General features: G+C 46.7%; 1 protein-coding gene across 3 annotated transcripts in view; it reads right to left on the bottom strand.

The window, feature by feature from the left end:
- Positions 1–19480, bottom strand: part of CYFIP2 (cytoplasmic FMR1 interacting protein 2) — a 132178-nt gene that overhangs the window by 72885 nt on the left and 39813 nt on the right. For all 3 annotated transcript variants that reach the window (XM_043913407.1, XM_043913406.1, XM_043913408.1), the window contains 7 exons: positions 17133–17224; positions 15223–15340; positions 12002–12121; positions 11367–11492; positions 5540–5706; positions 4642–4789; positions 1319–1472 (listed from right to left, as the gene is read on the bottom strand). In XM_043913407.1, coding sequence (XP_043769342.1) covers positions 1319–1472; positions 4642–4789; positions 5540–5706; positions 11367–11492; positions 12002–12121; positions 15223–15340; positions 17133–17224 — 925 coding nt within the window. The remainder of the gene's footprint in view (positions 1–1318; positions 1473–4641; positions 4790–5539; positions 5707–11366; positions 11493–12001; positions 12122–15222; positions 15341–17132; positions 17225–19480) is intronic.

The raw sequence follows: 19480 nt of genomic DNA, 5'->3' as shown, positions 1-19480 counted from the left end.
TACTCAAGAATACGACTCCATTAGTAGACCCTGCTCTCCTGGACCTGAAGGGCAGCCTAACATCTATTGAGGAGACAGTGTTTGGGGAATTCCTTGGTGGTCCAGCGGTTAGGATTTTGCACTTTCACTGCCAAGGGCATGGGTTCAATCCCTGGCTGGAGAACTAGAATCCCGTAAGCTGTGAGGTATGGCCAAAAAAAAAAAAGAAGACAGTGTTTGTTCACCCACCAGTGTGGAGGTTGGGGGGGCAGTGATGGCTGAGAGATTTAGACGCCCCTACAGTTTCCATCATGTCTTTACAAAGCCATCCTGAAACTATGACATCTAAGTGTCAGAGTGTCTTTGTTGTAAGTGTCAAGGCAGATCTACAGGTGTCCGCTTCTGACTGGACTGCAGGCCCATGATCCTTGCTAGTGATAATTCTGGATTCCTTACTGCTCAGAGGCCTCAAAGTCCCTTTCTGGACTACTCTCTTGAGAGTCTCTTGGACAGCAAGGAGATCTAACCAGTCAGTCTGAAAGAAAATCAACCCTGAATATGCAGTGGAAGGACTGATGCTGAAGCTGAAGCTCCAATACTTTGTTCACTTGATGCAAAGAGTGGACTCATTGGAAAAGATACTGATGCAGGGAAAGATTGAAGGCAGGAGGAGAAGGGGGTGACAGAGGATGAGATGATTGGATGGCATCACCGACTCAATGGACATGATCTGAACAAATTGCAGGAGATAGTGAAGGACAGGGAAGCCTGGCATGCTGCAGTTCATGGGGTTGTCATGAGTTGGACATGACTAAGTGAACAACAGCAAAGACTGCTCTCTATCTAGATCACCCTTTTCGATACCAACAGACACATCACCCTCTCGGGACCCTTGGATGCTACTCTCCCTTCCCCTCATCCCATCTGTACATGCATCCCACCCACTGGAGAGGTAGAGGGGGGAGCACGGGATGGGGTGCAGCCTGGGAGCCCCCTTTGCTAGGAGCAACAGGCACTAAATCAGTTCAGAGATGCTGTTTAAAAGCAAAAAGCTGACCTGGTCCCTAGATGCATCTGTGTGTGTCACCTGTTTGTGATCCCCCTTTACTAAAGACTTCACAAAAAATTGGCCACAAATATCTCCTAAATTCAACTGACTCACAAGAGCTGGACTGAGCCTGGCCTTTCTCCGAGTCCGTTGGAAAGTGTGCCTTTTATCTTTGGTGGCAAAACGTGCCCCTTGGGTCAATGATCCCATGTCTGCAACTTCTGGCCCAACAGCCTGAGCTGCTCTGGTTCCTGGGAGCCCTTCCCCTCCCCACCCCAACAGGATGCTCACCGCTGATGTTGAGCAGGTGCGTGAAGAAGAAGGACTGCTTGTGGAAGTCTTCGATGGCCAGGACGATGGGTCCATCCAGGCTGCTCCGCAGGGTCTTCTTGGAACCGCTTTTATCCGCAATGAGCGATTCAAGCATGGTCCGCACCATGTACAGCTTGAAAAAGAAAGGAAGATGGAAAGGTCAGGGGCTGGCCCTCCATCCAGGGGAAAAGGTTGTTTTGTGTTGTATTTCTAGTCTTTTTTTTTTTTTCCTGCAGATATCTGCCCTTAATAAGCACTGTCTTAAGGAAGCATCAGTTTAGGGTTGGAGAAGTAAACTTAGCATGTATAGCCTTCAAGAAGGAGACGGGCCAGCCCTGAAGGATGCCCTGCCTGGGGCCGGGGGCCTCCCGTGGTTACGAGGTCTTTCAAGGCCCAGGTTCTTGCCTGCTCTGCTTGACCAGGGCGTGGGCATCAGAGGAGAACCTCATTCCACGTCACCCTGGAGTCACTCCCTGCTCTTCTGGACAGCCATGTGGCCCCAAGGTTGGAGCACTGGACTCATGGTCAAAAGCCGGAGCTTCAGGGCTTCACACTGCCACTGGCTTGCTGTGTGACCTTGGACACAAAGTCCCACTCTGGGCCTCAGTTTTCTTATCTGCCAACACGAGGAGGTGGTACCAGATGCTTTCTCCAACCAGTCCCTTTCAGTTCTAACATTCGGAGGAACTGTGAAACGCGGTAGGATCAGAGCGAGCCCCCCACCACCTCACGTTTCCAATCCTGATTACCGAGGGACCGCGGCGCTGCGCCCTCCGGGGGCGCCAGCAGCATGGCACGGCCGAGGTGCTGGGTGGAAAGCAGGTGAAGGTCAGTACTTACAGGAGGCCTACTAGACAATTAACTCCTGCTAACAGAGGGCCTTAAGTGCAAAGGGCGCAAGGGCTAATCTAGATCTTTCCACACCATGTGTCTTTGAATCTTAGGGCTGGAAGGGGCCGTGAGGAGCCAGGCTAGTCCATTCCTGCTGCCTCCTGGAGAAGTGTACCCAACCAACCCAGCCAGGCGGTGTTATACCAAGGATCGGCAGCCTCTTCGGCCCTGTGTGCCACCAGTGGGGTGAAACAAAGCCCGCGGGGACCACTGGCAGGCCTAAGACATAGATGGGAGAGAGGAGGAGGGAATGGGAGGGCAGGAGAGACAGGGAAGAGGGAGAGAGAAGAGAGAGAGAGAGAGAGAGAAAAGCAAGAGGTATTGTATACGGTGGGAAAGCCGCCACGACTGCTAGAGGCCACCTGCCGACCACCTCTGAGACACTCCAACCTCCCTCTGCCACCAAGTCCATCCTCTGGTCTTCTCTAGCACCTCACCCACCGAGCGCCTGGCCTGGGCAGCGTGGCCACAGAGAGGAGCGGCACGCCACCCCGGGCACAGCACCCGCCTTTGTGGTAAAGGAACTACGGAGCTGCGGGTCATCAGACAGTCCACCCTCTGCAACCCTGTCGGTGGGCACGGCTGACCGTCCCTAAGACTCGAGAGGCCCTGTTCTCACGATGGCCTTTGGAGTCCTCCAAGAAAAGAGTCTTTCATCCGGTCTGTGCAGATGCTGACCGATTTGTATAGGATTCTAACTATCTGAAATCCAAGAGGGGGAAACACTTTCCCCATCTACTTTTATTAAGCAGAGCATTTAATTCACTGGAACAGTCACCTCCCAGCTCTGCTAGATGCCACATCTACTGTGCCCCCAGGGCCCTGACAGGGACCCGGGGTGGGAGTCAGGAGACCTGGTTCTCGTCCCACCTCCACCTAGACTCACCGTGTGACTTGGACAAGTCACGGTCCCTCTCTGGACCTCAGTTTCCCCATCTGCAAAATGGGGGGAGCAACTAGTTTGGGACTAGTGTGTTTCTAAAGGCTATTCCAAGCAGAGCATCCAGGAGTCCAAGTGTGTCCTCGCCACCCTACCAGAATCTGGAAGCACTGGTAGGGGCCTGCTGCTGACACTCCGTCTCACATTACACAAGCACTCCTCTCTCCCTCCCTGGCCCCCATGGCCCTCTCATTCTCTGCCTCTCGGCCCCCTCTCTGATACTTTTCCATTCTCTCTTTTGCCTTGCCCAGAAGAAGCACCCAGAAGCCCTGCTCAGCCCCTCCAGGCCATTCTGGACTGGAAAGGTCTCTGGCCCCTGACATTTACACAGAACTGTCTGCAGAAGCTTCCTTGAGAAGTTCCACGTCTCTCAAGCAGGCAAGATAAGTGCAAGGGGCCTGCTGGCTGAGGGAAGCTGCAGTGACAGCGCTGAGGTCCCAGCTCACCCTGGTCCCACCTCCCTGCCCATCCCCGTACCCGGACACAGACACACACACAGCGAAAAGGGCCGGGGTGGGCCTTAGGCGGCTCATCTCAGGTGATTCAAGGACTCAGGACTTCAGGGATAAGACATAAGGGTTGTGTGAAGCCAGAGCTCCCAGCCTGGGGTTTGTGGGCCCTGTAAGACTTTTAAAAGCTGGAATGGGTCCGTTAGCCTTTTTTCAGTACCTCAAAAAGTCTACCAGAAATTATTTATGCTTAAGTAGGTGGCAAGGATTTAACTAAGGTGCCTAGGTTCTTTACTTTTTTTTCCCCCTATAATAGTACAACTACTTTGGATAAGCCACAGACAACCTCTTGTTCAAAAAGCTCTGGTTAGCAACTCTGAGTATCTCTGATCATTTGACTTTCCCTAAGGGGTCAAAGACTTTCAATTTGTGATTTGGGGTGTGTTCAGAGAATAACAAAAGGGATGTTTAGTCAGTAACATGATCTTATCCAAAGTTTTCATTTAACAGAGAAGATAATCAGAGCTCAGAGAGGTCAAGGCACTTGCCCAAGAACACACAGCAAGTCAGAGGCAGAAACTTGGGAATTTCTAAGCTAGGATGTCACTACAAGGGAAGGAAAAGGGGAGGTCAGGGTTCATTAAAAAGGGACAAGAGAGATGCATACAGGTTCCACGTTAAACACCTCTATACTTTGGAACCTGTACTTCACTGGGCTGGGAGAGCCAGTTTTGGTATTACCCCCTTTTGCCAGATTAGACAACTGAGGCACAAAGAGATAGCATAACGTGCCCGAGGTCACACAGGTACGTAGGACTAGAACCCAGGTCTCCTGAATCTTATGCTAGTGGTCCTCCCTCTTACATCAAAACAACACAGAAAAAGACGAGAACAGCTGCTTGGCCCTGCCCCTCCTGCCTGAGGACTCCCGACCCCACTGTCCCACGGTCCAGCCAGGATGACCTACCGTAGCCTGGCTGGCCTTTGAGTCAGCAGACTGGCCCGGGCCTGGAGCCGCTTACCTGTGTGCTGGAGGGACCCACGGCTCGCCGCGGCACCTTGATGTCAAATCCACCCTTGGGGTCCTTCTCCCCTTTCAAGCATGGGTCATTGGGGGGCTCACGGCCCCCCTCCCAGTCACAGATGGTTTTCCGAATTGCCTGTAGAACACTGGGGAAGGAAGAACCGGGATTCAGACCATCAGAAGGAGGTGTGGCAAGCTTGAATCTAGAGTCCACGGTGTCCAGGATCATGCGCCTTAGAGCTCCTGACATGCCTGTGGACCATGCTCATCCCAGGGCCCCTCCCCCAGGGATGCTGGCTTCACAGATCCGAGGTGCAGTCTGGAAGTCTATATTTCACAAGCACCCCAGCGGTCCTGATGCCCACCAGCTGTCTGAGAACTCGACTCAGAGCCCATACAGTGGGAGAGAAGCTGAGTGAAGCAGGATGGCTATTCTTCTTTTTGCTTATAGAACAGTTTCATTAGTCCCATTTCAATCTCTGCATATTTAAAACTTTAATAATAACTTATATGTGTTGCATACTTGCTCCATGCTGTGGAGTGCTTAGGTTTATACGTGAATTCTCTCACTGCATTATCCCAAAAGCCTATCGAGTAGGTATCGTTCTCACCCATGTTTTACAAATGAAGGAAACAGAGGTTCAGAGAAGGTAAGTAACTAAGTTCACACAGCTATACAGTATGGATATGGGCTTCAAACTTATAGATGGGGACATAAATTATCCCAAATGTCCAATCTCCTAAAAGAGCCTCTTAGAACTTGCTGGAACTCATTGGAAGGGTCCGTGTGTTCAGACACTTCCCTGGAAGCTGACTGAGCCAGGAACATCCTCCGTGGCCTGCACCCAGCATCCCTGATTTTGGACATGGCCCTAAAAGGCCATCTGAAGACCCACCTGATAAGGACATTCTTCTTCTTCCGTACCGCCTGCCTGAGGGGCTCGCGCAGGGTCACTTGAGCAAAGTCCTGCAGGGCTGCGTAGATGGTGTTCCTGATGGCCTGGTTGAAGACGCTCTCCATCCTGCCCATGAGCACCTGCAGGCCTTTGATCATGGCGATCACCTGGCCAGGCACAGATCAAGGTGAGCTCACCAGCCTCAGGACACCCGTCCACCCAGTACCCTCGGCATGTCCCAGGGAGGGTGCTGGCAGAGACTTCCAGAAGCATGAGGCCAGCCAGAAATGCTGAGAGTGCCAGCTCACGGCTGGGTGGAAGTGTGTACCAGAAAAGAAGTCAGCACTCTGCTCCCCTCTCAAGGAAGACCTGCTACAAAGCGAGGATGTCAGCCACACGGCGTGTACTTCACCATCGGTGAATTTTTATCCTGGCACCGGCTCCCGGTCTCGCTGCTGACTAGTGACAATCGGCAGGCAGTCCATGGACCATGTTTTGAGCAGCACTCTGACTTTTAGAGGCCTCTCCACGTACCACGTATCCACAGACAATAACAAATATAACTCTTTTTTTTTAACCATAAAATTTTCTACAGAATTTCCACAACCTTTGCTTTTGAAATAATTTGGCCAGTTGCAGCTTGAATCCATAAAGTAGGATTCCTGTAGAAATCTTGTAGGCAAAGTACTCTACCCTTCCAGATGCCTCCTCACTAGCCCCTGAGCTCACTGATCTGTCTGCAGAGGTGGAGAGTCAGGTGACTGTAATGTGTACATCATCACTGTGACCTTGCCACTCACTTGGGATCTGTCTGCCTGCGGGGCATGTCCTCTTCCATGGGTGCCTGTCCTGTCCTTGCAATAATCATCCCTGTCCCAGCCCAAGGAAGGGATGTGGATATTTATGCAGCTGCTCTGCCTGTTTCTCAGTGGGAAGTTTCATAGGATGGGGGAGGAACAGGAAGCTCGGTGCGGCCTTGAGTAAAGCCACGTTCTCTAGTCCAGCGTTACCAAACCTGAGCATTCGGCCCCCATCAGCCTCAAGTGCTAACTTCTAGATTGGCTCAGAATTCAGAAGAGGAAAGCCTTGCCAAACGCGCCTCCTGACAACTGCCACACTCGCCACACCCAGCCTGACGTATTTGATTTCCTCCCTCTGCACCAGACTAAGTACTGCAGGGGTGAGGCTCCGCAGGCTGTGTAAGCCCCATCCCAGGGCTTGGATCCCTAGTGGCCCTTAAGAGAGTTCTGTTGAAAACGTAATGAATACATGAATGAATGTGCTTTGATGCTAAGACTTTATCTTCTTTTAAAGTGTAAAGGAAGAAACAGAATATTTGTGGCAGGAGAAATGGTGAGAACAGAGCTCAGAAGGGAAGGAGTTACACTAGAACCAACAGCAGTGGTTTTGCTGAAGAGCACCTTTATAGTGCAGAAATAATGAGAGAGAAGCTCTAATAGACTGTGAGATCATAAAAGAATCATGGCTTCCGACTGGCAATGAAACTAGAGAATAGAGACAAAGGAAGGACAGGATAATGAAGATGTTTCAGAATAATTTCAAACACAGAAGAGTATGCAGATCTGTTAGACCCAAGGGAAAATCTTTGCAACTTTGGGCTAGGCAGAGATTTCTTAGCTGGAACACAAAAAAATTACAAACCATGGAATGATAGGTAAGTTGGGCTTTGTCAAAATTAAAGACAGTTGCTCTTTAAAAGGCAATCCTAAGAAAATGAAAATACATAGTCACCAATTAGAAAAAATATTTGCATTTTATATAAATTTTATATAAAGTGGTACACTTGCTTCAGGAAACTGTTCTGCAGTTTCTTAAAAAGTTAAACATATACCTCTAATATGACCATTTCAGGAGAAATGAAAACCTATGTCCACACAAAGACTTACACTCAAATATTCAAAGCAATTTTAGTTACATTGACCCAAAGCTAAAAATGGTCCAATGTTTATCAATAGTTGAATAGACACAAAAATTATAGAATAGCCACACAATGGAAAAATACTCAGCAATGAAAAGGCACAAACTACTGATACACAAAACAATGTGAATGAATCTCAAAATTATTACACTGAGTCAAAAAAAGCCACACACACAAAATACATTCTGTATAATTCCAGTTATATAAAATTCTAGAAAATGCAAACAAATCTATGATGACAAAAAATATGACTAGGGCCAAGGACAGAGAGAAGGATGGATTGCACATGGCATAAGAAGTCTCAAAGTGAGGCTGAAATAGTCTGTATCTTGTGTTTGGGGTTTCACAGGTGTGTGAACAACTGTCAAAACTTTTTGAATTATACACTTTAAATGGATGCAGTTTATTGAATGTAATTATATCTCAATAAAGCTGATTAAAAAAACAATGATCTCCTCATAGTGATAGCACATTCATGACACAAGAGCAGGATACAATTTAAAAAAAAAAGAAACATTCACACATCAAGATGGAGCTTCTGAACATTAAAAATACAGGCAAAATAAAAAGTACTAACAGAGTTGAAAACTGAATTTAAGGAACTATCCCATAAAGCAGAACAAAAATAAGTGATGTGCAATAAGAGAGAAAAGATAGGGAAACTAGGCACTAAATCCTGGGTGTCCAACATCTGCCAGGTAGAAAACCCAGAAAGACAGGACAGAGAAAACAGAGGAGGAAACTACCAAAATTAAAATTCAGGAAAATTTCCCAGATCTACAGAACATGTATTTACACACAGCAATGGCTCTAAACAGGCCACTGTCCCCAACAATGAATACAAAAGGCCCTCATCACGATGCCTCACAGTGAAACTTTAGAAAAATAGTGATAAAGAGACGAGACCACAAAGTTCTACAGAGGAAAAAGTAAGAATAAAGTCTGACTCACAATTCTTGATTTCAAAACTTATTACAAAGCTATACTAATCAAAATGGTGTGGTATTGGCATATATGGGTTTCTCTGATCACTCAGATGGTAAACAATCTGTCTGCAAGGAGACCTGGGTTCAATCCCCGGATCGGGAAGATTCCCAGGAGAAGGAATGGCAACCCACTCCAGTACTCTTGCCTGAAGAGTCCCATGGACAGAGGAGCCTGGCAGGCTACAGTCCACAGGGGTCACAAAAGAGTCACACATGACTGAGCAATTGGCATATATATAAATGGAAGAGAACTGAAAGCCCAGAAATAATCCCATACATTTATAGTCAATTGACTTTTGACAGGGCACCAAGACAATCCAATGGAGAAAGAATACTCTTTCCAGCAACTGGTGCTTGGACAACTGGACATCCACATGCAAAGAATGAACTTGGACCCCTACTCACACAATATACAGAAATTAACTCAGAATGAATCAGAGACCTAAATGTAAGAATTGAACCTATAAAAATCTCAGAAGAAAAATAGGAGTAAATCTTTGAGATCTTGGATTAGGCAATGGTTTCTTAAATCTGACACCAAAAGCATAAGTGACAAAAGAAAAAATAAATTGAACTTCATCAAAATAAAAAACTTTTGTACTTCAAAGGATTCCAACTAGAAAGTAAAAAGACAATCCATGGAATTGAGGAAATTTTTTTTTCAAATTATATGTCTGATAAGGGGCTTGTATCCAGAATATATAAAAATTATTTTTTTTGGATGCTTGAATATTGATATAATTTTCGAGATATCATTTCTGGAAAACAAGATGCAACATAAATTTTTTTCCTCTTTTTCATTTTGGCTCAGATATTCAGTTTCAATTTGGAAAACAGGCCCTGTTTTCCTGGAAATCATGGTGGATTAATAGGCTTTTCTGATACAGAATATATGAAAACTCCTATGTCTCAAAAATAAAAAGACAAATAACCCAAACAAAAATGGGCAAAGAATCTGAACAAATAGTTCTCCAAAGAAGCTATATAGATGGCCAGTAAGCATATGGTAAGATGCTCAATATCATTAGTTATTAGGGATATGCAAATCACAACCACAATGAGACATGACTTCACACCAATTAGGATAGCTAAAATAAAAAAGACAACAAGTGGGGCTTCCCTGGTAACTCAGTTGTAAAGAATCTGCCTGTCAATGTAGGAGACACAGGTTTGATCCCTGGCCTGGGAAGATCCCACATACCGAGGAGTAACTAAGCCTGTGCCCCCAAACTATTGAGCCTGTGTCTATGAGCCACAACTACTGAAGCCCTCCTGCCCTAGAGCCCATGTTCCACAGCAAGAGAAGCCAGTGCAATGAGAAGTCTGTGCACCACAACTAGTGCATCGCCCTCACTTGCTGCAACTAGAGAAAAGCCCTTGCAGTGATGAAGCCACAAGGGAAGCCCGAGGATACTGGAGTGGATAGCCTGTCCCTTCTCCAGGGGATCTTCCTGACCCAGGAATCAAACTGGGGTCTTCAGCACTGCAGGCGATTCTTAACCAGCTGAGCTACCAGGGAAGCCCCGATGAAGACTCAGCACAGTCAAAAATAAATATATAAATAAAATTATAAAAAATTCTTTAAAAGTTCAGGTTCTTTGGTTCAAACTACAAATTTATTTTTTAAAAAAGACAGGAAGTGATGACAAGGATATGACTTACATATCCAGGGATCAAACCCAATATAAATTACAACTCCCACATACTGCTGGTGAAAATGTAAAATGATCCAGCTGTTTTGGAAAACAGTTTGGCATTTTCTCAAATTTTTAAACAAAGAGTTACCACATGATCCAGTAATTCTGCTTCTAGGTATAGATCCAAGAAAATGAAACATATTTCAACACAAGCACTTGTACATGAATGTATGCATCAGCGTTATTCATAATAGCCTAAAAGTTGAAACAACGAAAACAGTAGCTGTCACTCACAATCCAGTATGAACGTGCCCTTTCACTCCCATAGAATATCTTTCAGTAATCAAACAAAAAATCAAATCATATAGTCTAAGGTAGGAAGTCAGAATCCTGTCTCCGGAAATGACTGTTAATGGTTTGGTATATATAAACACACACACTTAAGTCCTTCCATTTTGAGCAAATGTGCAAAAGTATATTAATTTGAGCAGAAATGGCATCATTTTACATGCTGCTCTTTAACCTTTTTTTTAACTTAATATTCTGTGTATATCTTTTCATATCAGTACATCCATTTTAGTGGCTGCATCATATTTAATGATACAGCTGCACCTTCATTTACTTTATCTGATCCATACTGTAGGACATTTCAGTTGTTTCACATATTACGCCATTATAAACAATATGGTGATAAATGTGTACATATGTATTGATTGGCACAGTTGGCTTATTTCTGAGATATTTTCCCCAGAAGAACTTCTGGGCAAATGATATGCATGTTAAAAATCTGAATACAGATGATCAGACTGCCTTCAGAGGAAAGCCTGTAAAATGCACACTTGCCACTCAAAGTATCTGAGAAGATCTATATCCCACTTTAACCAGCAACAGACATCGCCAGTCTTCTAGATCTGTACCATCCTGACTGATCAACACTCTGTATCTTAGCTTCAATCTGTAGTTCTCTGACCTCTCATCAGTCTGGGCATTTCTCGTATCTTTTTTGGCCATGTTTCTCTTCTGTTGTTTCCAACAGAGTGACACTTTCTTTGGGATTTTTTAAGACCAGAATGACTTTCTCACCGTTTCTGAATAACAACGTGGGACAGAAATGAATTCGGGTGGGCGGAGGGGGCGAGCAGGTGCATGCACACGAGGACCAGGGCTGCCGGCCAGCCCAGCACCTCTCCAGGAAGCCCTGCGGCCGACACTCAGCAGCAACCTCTCGGGTGGGGGACAAGGAGACCCAGGGAGTCCGCACCCACCTCGACGAAGGCAAACTTCTCTTCACTGGTGTAGTTGTAGCGCGTGGCTCGCTCGTACTCCTCGGCCGTGCCCGGGCAGTCCTTGTTGCAGAACTTGTCTGTGGGATGAACCAGCTTCCAGGAGTACTGGGGAGAGAGCAGAGACCCCGCATCCATCAGTGGGTGAATGGATCAACTAAACCGGGAGAGTCCACACAATGGAGCAGCACTCAGTCAAGAAAGGAAATGAAGTATTTATCTGTGCTACAATGGATGGACCTTGATAACATGCAGTTGAAGCCAGACACAATAACCGTGTATGATACGACTCTATTTATAGGAAACACCCCAAAATAGGGAAATCTACAGAGATAGAAGGAGATGGCTTAAGGCAGTAGAGACAGGGAACAGGGCGTGATTGTACCAGGTGAGGGTTAGGTTGTTCTAAATTTGACTGCAGCTTCATAGCACTGGAAATATACTAAAAATTAATGGATTTATGTTTTAAATTGGTGAATGGTGTGGTATGTGAATTCTCTCTCAGTAAACCTGTTTAAAAGTGTTGGAGAGAGGCAGGGGTAGACAAATTCCAAGAGACCAGAGGTCAGAGTGGAGGGGGCTGGGGAGGGGCAGACCCTCTTTCCTGGGACACCTACCACCTCCATGACGTGGGCGCTCCACTTGGACAAGAGCTGCAGGCCCCGCAAGGCCAGGTCAAAGAGCTCACGGTACTCCTCGTCTGACTTCTGGCTGTCCAGCCCAGAGCCCGTCACCACCTGAGGAACATTGACCATCACCTTCACTGCCAACGAACCTGGCACTTTTCCATTGCATTTCACTGATCCCCCCCCAAGAACACTGCAAGGGAGATGCTATTATTATACCTCTTCACCGATAAACTGAAGCTCAGAGAAGTCCCTTGTTGGTCACATGGCTTGCAAATGACCGAGGGTTCAAACTCAGGTGGTATGATGCCAGAGCCCCACTCACAATGACCCCAGTCAATTGCAGAGCAGTGGCTTTTGAGAGTTTTGGGTCTGTGATTTACAGTAGGACGTGTATACCAAATACTGACTGAGGTATTCAATACAGACATGAAATAACATTTTCCACAAAGAAACTGTGTGCTTAATACTTGAGACCTCCTCTGATTGCCCGTTGTTTCATACCAAAATACTAATTAGAGATCAATGACAACCCATTCCAGTATTCTTGCTTGGAAAATCCCATGGACAGAGGAGCCTGGTAGGCTATAGTCAGTCTGTGGGGTCGCAAAGAGTCGGACGTGACTGAGCGACTTCACTTTCTTTCACTTAGTTGATTTCACAACCAATTGCAAATGACTCATTGACTGAAATGCATTGGTGAAGACAAACATCTATTTGAACATGTAATATGTTCCACAGTAAAATATAATATGCATGTATGCATGTGCATATGCACAGACATGTATATATATGTGTGTGTATACATATACACACTGAGCCAGTCCTCATTATTTGTGGGTTCTGAATTTGTGAATTTCCCTACTTACTAAAATTTATTTACAACCTTAAGATCAATCCTTTCAGTGCTTTCATGGTCATTTGCAGATGTGTGCAGAGTGGCAAAAACATCTGAATCATGTTCCTAGCTGAGGCTGAACAACACAACTCTCTGCCCCCTTGTTTCAGCTCTTACTGTAAACAAGTGTCTCTTTCCTGATCTACTTAATGCCTCATTTTCCACTTTCTTATACTTTTTACTGGTGATTTCACTATTTAAAATGGCCCCTAAACACAGTGCTGACTCTCTGCCTATGTCTCTATAAAAAAGGAGGCTGTGATGCACTTTATGGAGAAAATATGTATTTTATTTTTTAAATATTTATTTATTTGCTTGGCTTCACCAGGTCTTGGTTGTGGCATGCAAACTCTTAGTTGTGGTACGTGGGATCTAGTTCCCTGATCAGGGATTGAACTCAGGCCCCCTGCATTGAGAGTGTGGAGTCTTAGCCACTGTACCACCAGGGAAGTCCTGAAAATAGGTATTTTAGATAAACTTTGTTCAGGCATGAATTATAGTGTTGTTGGGTATGATTTAATGTTAACAAATCAACAATATATATTACGTAAGGTGACTTGAAACAGAAACACATGTAAAACAAGGCTATATATTAAAAATCAGCTGACAGAAACACCATGATCAGAGGCTTGCAGAAACTTAACCCTGTATTTTCTGGAGGAGCGATTACTTGCTGATTCAGTTGATGGCCACTTTATAGAATGTAACTGTTGTGAATACTGAGAATGATCTGTATATATACACGTATAATGTGTATAATTTTAAAAATACCTTTGAGCCAGACTCATTCTTGAAAGAAAGAAAGTGAAAGTGAAGTCGCTCAGTCGTGTCCGACTCTTTGCGACTCGTGGATTGGTAGCCTACCAGGCTCCTCCGTCCATGGGATTCTCCAGGCAAGAATACTGGGGTGGATTGCCACTAGATCACACCAAAACTGGACAAGAATTGAATGGTGTCCCTAGCACTTAAATTACTCCCATAGCTTAGCTTATGTTCAATTCATTGGCATATACAGTTAAGAAAGCCAAAGGTTTGGGCTTGACCCTGGTCCATGTCCACCAGGAGCCCTGCTAAGAATGTGGGCCACTCATCCAATGACCATACTGCTTGCATTTGCTCTCATTTCAGATGTGTTGCCCCCTTTTGATCAGACATTTCCCTACTTTGGGTTTTGGAAAGAGTAATTACAGCTACTAGCCACATGGTGGAGACAGTGAGCATAAACGGAGTAGTGCAAAGTCATCCTGGAGCTTCAAAAGGTCAAACAGGGATTGAAATCAGACCTGTATTTATTAAACCAACATATATATTCATTACAAGGTCTTCATAGAAAGAGATCTAGAAGGATATATGAAAGTGAAAGTTTCTCAGTTGTGTACAACTCTGCGACCTCATGGACTATACAGTCCATGGAATTCTCCAGGCCAGAATACTGGAGTGGGTAGCCTTTCCCTTCTCCAGGGGATCTTCCCAATCCAGGGATCGAACCCGGGTCTCCCACATTGCAGGTGGATTCTTTACCAGCTGAGCCACAAGGGAAGCCCAAGAATACTGGAGAGAGTAGCCTATCCCTTCTCCAGAGGATCTTCCTGACCCAGGAATTGAACCATCAGGGAAGCCACAAAGGATAATATATATATACCTCCAAATGTTAATAATAGTGAGTTCTTGATGGTAGAATTTACATGACTGTTATTCCCTTCTTTTGTCTATCTGTATTTTTTCTGAGGCTTGTGCACTAATTGTGTTTCCCTATTCAAAAAAGAAGAACAGGAAAATCCAGTGCCAGTAAAAATGTAATTAGAAAGATCACAAGAGATTTTTATGACCGTCTTCTGTTCCTAATTGTATTTTCTGGCTTATTACAATGATTTTTATAATTGTTTTAAAATATTTAGATGGTGTTATGAGCATGATTGTCCAGAACTTTGTTTCTCTTGCCACCCACGGTGGAGATGTTTAGATCATGTACAGACTAACAATTACTGGGCTGTTACTACCTGCTAGGTGCAATGCATTTTCCATACATCATATTGTTTAATCCTCTCAACGAACTTTTCCAGATACTATTAGCTCCACTTTGCAGATGAGGAAACTGAGGCTCAGGGATGCTGAATAACTTGTGAAGGTCAGAAGCAGAACCAGAGTCAATCCCAGCTCTGGCTCTTGGCCACTCTGCCCTCCTGCATCCAAATGTATTCTCTCGCTCATCCACTCCCCAGGATCCCTAGGATCATTTCTTTCCTGGAGGTCCTCACCCCTTCTCACCCTAGTCCCACATGGGCCCCCATCCCACCAGCCAGAGCCAGCTCACCTCACTGTTGCTGTAGCGAGCGAGTTCCGAGATGAAGCGGATGTGGTCATCGCGGATCTGAACCATCTGCTCGCAGATATTGTACTGGGGGCTGATGCTGCTCTGGGTGCACGTCCACCTGGGCAGAAAATCAGGGGGTCAGAGTGGGTCCTGGCCCTGGGAGGGGCAGGCTCCTTCCATCCACTAGTTAGTCTTGGTGCTCAGCTAATGTGACTGGCTCCACCGGGAACAACCAAGAGGTGTCCTGCCCACCAGCAACAGCGCCTGCTAAATTCCACTGTAGGGACTGCAGGCTGCATGGAAAATACTTTGCTTCTCCTACTTGGAGCTGGCCTCTTCTAAGGCCCAATCCCACACTTTCCCAGGTAACGGGTGTCCACAGTACTTACCAGTCACACGAGCGGGGAGGGACTTGCAGCCTCTCTAGGGCTACAAAGGGCTGGAATCCAAGCTAAGAAAAAGCAAGGTGGGTGACCTCCCGGATCTGTCAACTGACCCTGGCAGCACTATGTCCTGTGGGTGAAGCTGGCATTGACAAAGGCCTTTGGGCGGGACTGGAAAAACCTAAAGGGGTTGTGTCTGTTTTTCAACAGCGAGCCGGGAACAGGGAAGCTCTTCACCGAGAGGAAGCCGCAGCCATCCTGAGAGGCACTGCTCTTTCTTGCCCTCATCTTCTCCCTCTCTCTCTCCTCTTTCTCCTCAACACTTCCCTCAATTTTTAAAAAAGAGATCTTTGAGAAAACACCTTAAACTGGGGAAGAAATGAATGAATGAGAGTCTTCATTCTCCTTTGCCAACAGAACAGAAGACGACCCTGGTCACTGTCCTCTGCCATCTGGTGGGTGCCGAGTGACCCAGTGGACAGAAGCATGGGCGCCAAGCAAGGCAGATACACATTTAGGGAGAATTTAGTATTTCAGAAGGACCTCTGAAAGGGCGCTCCAGAGAATACTGAGAATGCTGACACTTCCTCATGCCTATACTTCAACATGACCTTTATTCTGAGTTCCCTGTGTAGGGTTGGGGACACATCACTCAAGCCTCTGACCCCTACCCTGAGCACATCACCACTCCAACCAACTTCAGGTGGCTAAGAATTCACACAGGAAATAAGTCCAGGATTCAGGACTCCATGCTTTTCCTGGAAGACCTCCTCACATACCAGCAGCCACTGGGTTACGAAGCTGTCCCTGGTGAGACTCATCTGCAGTGGCTCAAAGCTGGTGGAGTTCAAGGACTCTGCATTTATGTATTTTTGAGGCCGTAATACCCTCATCCCTGATGAAAACATGGTTTGTCCCCCCCTGTTGGAAATGTAGACAGAAGAAGCCTCCTTAACAAGGCCAGAGATCAAAGGGGTAGCCAAGCCTGTAGCCCAGTGTTCCCCAAACTTCCATGAGGTGCTGACACCCCGGATCTTAGCACAGATCACCTAGAGGGTGGTTTATAAAACAACCTTGGAGGAGGCCATTGACCCAATATTTCACGGCTGGAACCGTTGGTACCATACCCTGACGGCATACTTACTGCATGGACACAAGACCTGAGGAGAGAACCAGTGGGATGAAGAACAAGGCCATCTCGCTCCATCTGACCACTGGGGGCCAGCACTCCTCCCCCTGCTCGGGGGCAGGAGGACTCCTGCTGTCCCCCTGCAGGTGGCATGGGCCACCGCGGGGACAGAGAAGGGGCGGGGCTGTGCCCTGAGTGCTTTTGAACCCTGGCAGCAAAGGGCGGGTGCAAAAGGGCTCAGATCACCATCCGCTGCGCCCCTCTGTCAGGAGCCAGTGATGGACAGACTCCACCTGCCCAGGGTCTGGGGAGAGGGGAGGGGCTGAAATGGCCCCTCGGCCCCCTGCCCGGGCTGGGCGTCCTCGCGGGAGCCGAGAGACATTACGGCAGGCACTCACTTGGACTTGTTCTCTTCATAGTGAGCACTGGTCTTAATGTATCTGGCCAGCTCTATCTGCATGTCGCCGAAAAGGGGCACCACCTGCAGCTGCTGCAAAGGAAGCAAACACAGCTTGTGAGACACGGAGGGAGGGACCGGCATCGCCTTCCACTGGGAGAGCCAGGCCTCCACGTGTGCCTCCGGGCTGACCCCTAGTTCTGCCTCCGATGATGCTACCATGTGACCCTGGGACCACAAAGAGCCTTAGCCAGCCTACAGGTCCTCCTCTGCCTCCAACCATCTCTATGTTCCAGCATCTGAGCCCAGAGTGGCAAAGAGACTTGTCCAAGGTTACCCAGCAGGCAGAACAGATGAAGAACGAGAACCAGATGGCCTGCCTCCCGCGGCAGGGTCTTCTCTGCTCTAATTTCCCTTGGATTAAAGGCCCCTTGCTATTCCAAACTCTGGACTAGATGTGAGTGCCTGGATTCCACTGGCTGGGAGTGAGTGACCTTCTTGAGAAACTCCACAAGGTGAGTTGAAACCTTGAACACCTAACACCAGAGGGCAGACGACTGCTATCCAAAGAGGAGGACTAATGGTGGGGAGGCTGGTATTCACTATCTGCTTTTGATTCATGAGGCACTACAGTGCTAAATCCTTCAAAAGCAAAGGACTTTTAGGGCAGTGAAACTATTCTGTATGATACTACAATGGTAGATATAGGGGTTTCCCTGGTGGATCAACAGTAAAGAAACCGCCTGCTAATGCAGGAGACACTGGAGACCTGGGTTCCATCCCTGGGTCGGGAAGACACCCTGGAGGAGGGCATGGCAACCCACTCCAGTATTCTTGCCTGGAGAATCCCAGGGATAGTGGAGCCGGGTGGGCTACAGTCCATGGGGTCACAAAGAGTCAGACACAACTTAGCAACAAAGTACAACAACAATGGTAGATATAGTCATTACATATTTGTCAAAACTTACAGAATGCACAATGCCATGAGTTATCCCTACTGCACGCTATGGGATTTGGGTGATAATGATGTGTCAACAGTGCAGATTTATGGACTAAACAGATGTCCCTCTCTGCTGGTGAGTTGTGATAATGGGGGAGGTTGGGTATGAGTAGGGATAGGAGTTATGTGGGAAATGTCTGTTTGTTCTGCTCAATTTTGCTATGAGCCTAAAACTGCTCTAAAAAATAGTCTATTAGGCAAAACAGAAAACAGTTATCTCACTTCATAGAATAGTGGAGTGAGGTCAGTACTACTATTATTCCCATTTAACAAGATGGACAAATTGAAGCTTTGACAACTCAGCTAGAGTGATTTTTTTCACAAAGTCAGACCGGCTAGAAGCCAAGGGGCCAGGATTATAACCCAAGGTTCTGTCACTTATGTCGCTCATTGAATCCTCAAGGGAACCCCATAAAGTAGACACCTTTCGCATCCCTATTTTTCAGGTTAGAGAACTCAGTTTCAGGGAAGTTCTGTGACTTTTCCAACATCACCCAGTTACGTAGTGGAAGAGAGAGACTAAAACCCAGGTCTGTGTGAGGTGAGACTGTGGTCTTCAATTCCACCCCCATCTCATTTATGTGGATTTAAGGAAGGGGTGGACTTTGCCAGTTCCCCCCAGATAAGCCCAGTTTTCATTTTGGGCAGTCCCAGAGAAAAGCGAAAGTTCTAGCTTCAAAAAGAAGCCAAGCCAAGCCTTAGGATGCTTTTGGTGACTTGTGCATCTGTGCTAAGTCACTTAGTCGTGTCTGACTCTTTGGGACCCTATGGACTGTAGCTCACCAGGATCCTCTGTCCATGGGATTCTCCAGGCAGGAATACTGGAGTGGGTTGCTATGACCTCCTCCAGGGGATCTTCCCTATCCAGGGATCAAACCAGTGCCTCTTATGTCTCCTGCATTGGCAGGCGAGTTCTTGACCACTAACACCATCTGGGAAGCCCCTTGGGTGACTTACTTCCCCCCTAACCTCCAAGAGTCAGTGAGACCCAGGCCCAGCCACATCTTCAAAGGGATCCACTTTTAATTTAAGCCTGATTTTCCCATGTCTGATCTCAGACGCTTTATTCCACCTGAAGTGCCTGATGCTAGGATACACTGATGACATGGAACTGACTTCCAAAGTAGAAAATCCCTTTCCAAAAACCTCAAAGGCAAACCTCAAGGTTTGTTGTTAAAGATTTGGGGCCAGAAGATGAAATCTCTGAGGCACTGGAATGGACTGAGAGCAGGCTGGACCCCATAAGGCATTCTACCCAGAGGCAGGGCGCAGAGTAGGCCTCTGGTGGACCAGGAGAGTCTGTGAGCTTGTGAATGTGAATCAATGTAACGTCCACTCTTTAATCCTCC

This window comes from Cervus elaphus, chromosome 9 (assembly GCF_910594005.1).
Source record: "Cervus elaphus chromosome 9, mCerEla1.1, whole genome shotgun sequence".
Classification (NCBI taxonomy): Eukaryota; Metazoa; Chordata; class Mammalia; order Artiodactyla; family Cervidae; genus Cervus; species Cervus elaphus.
Note: the sequence above shows the minus strand (reverse complement) of the source record. Positions and strands in the feature narration are given on the sequence as shown.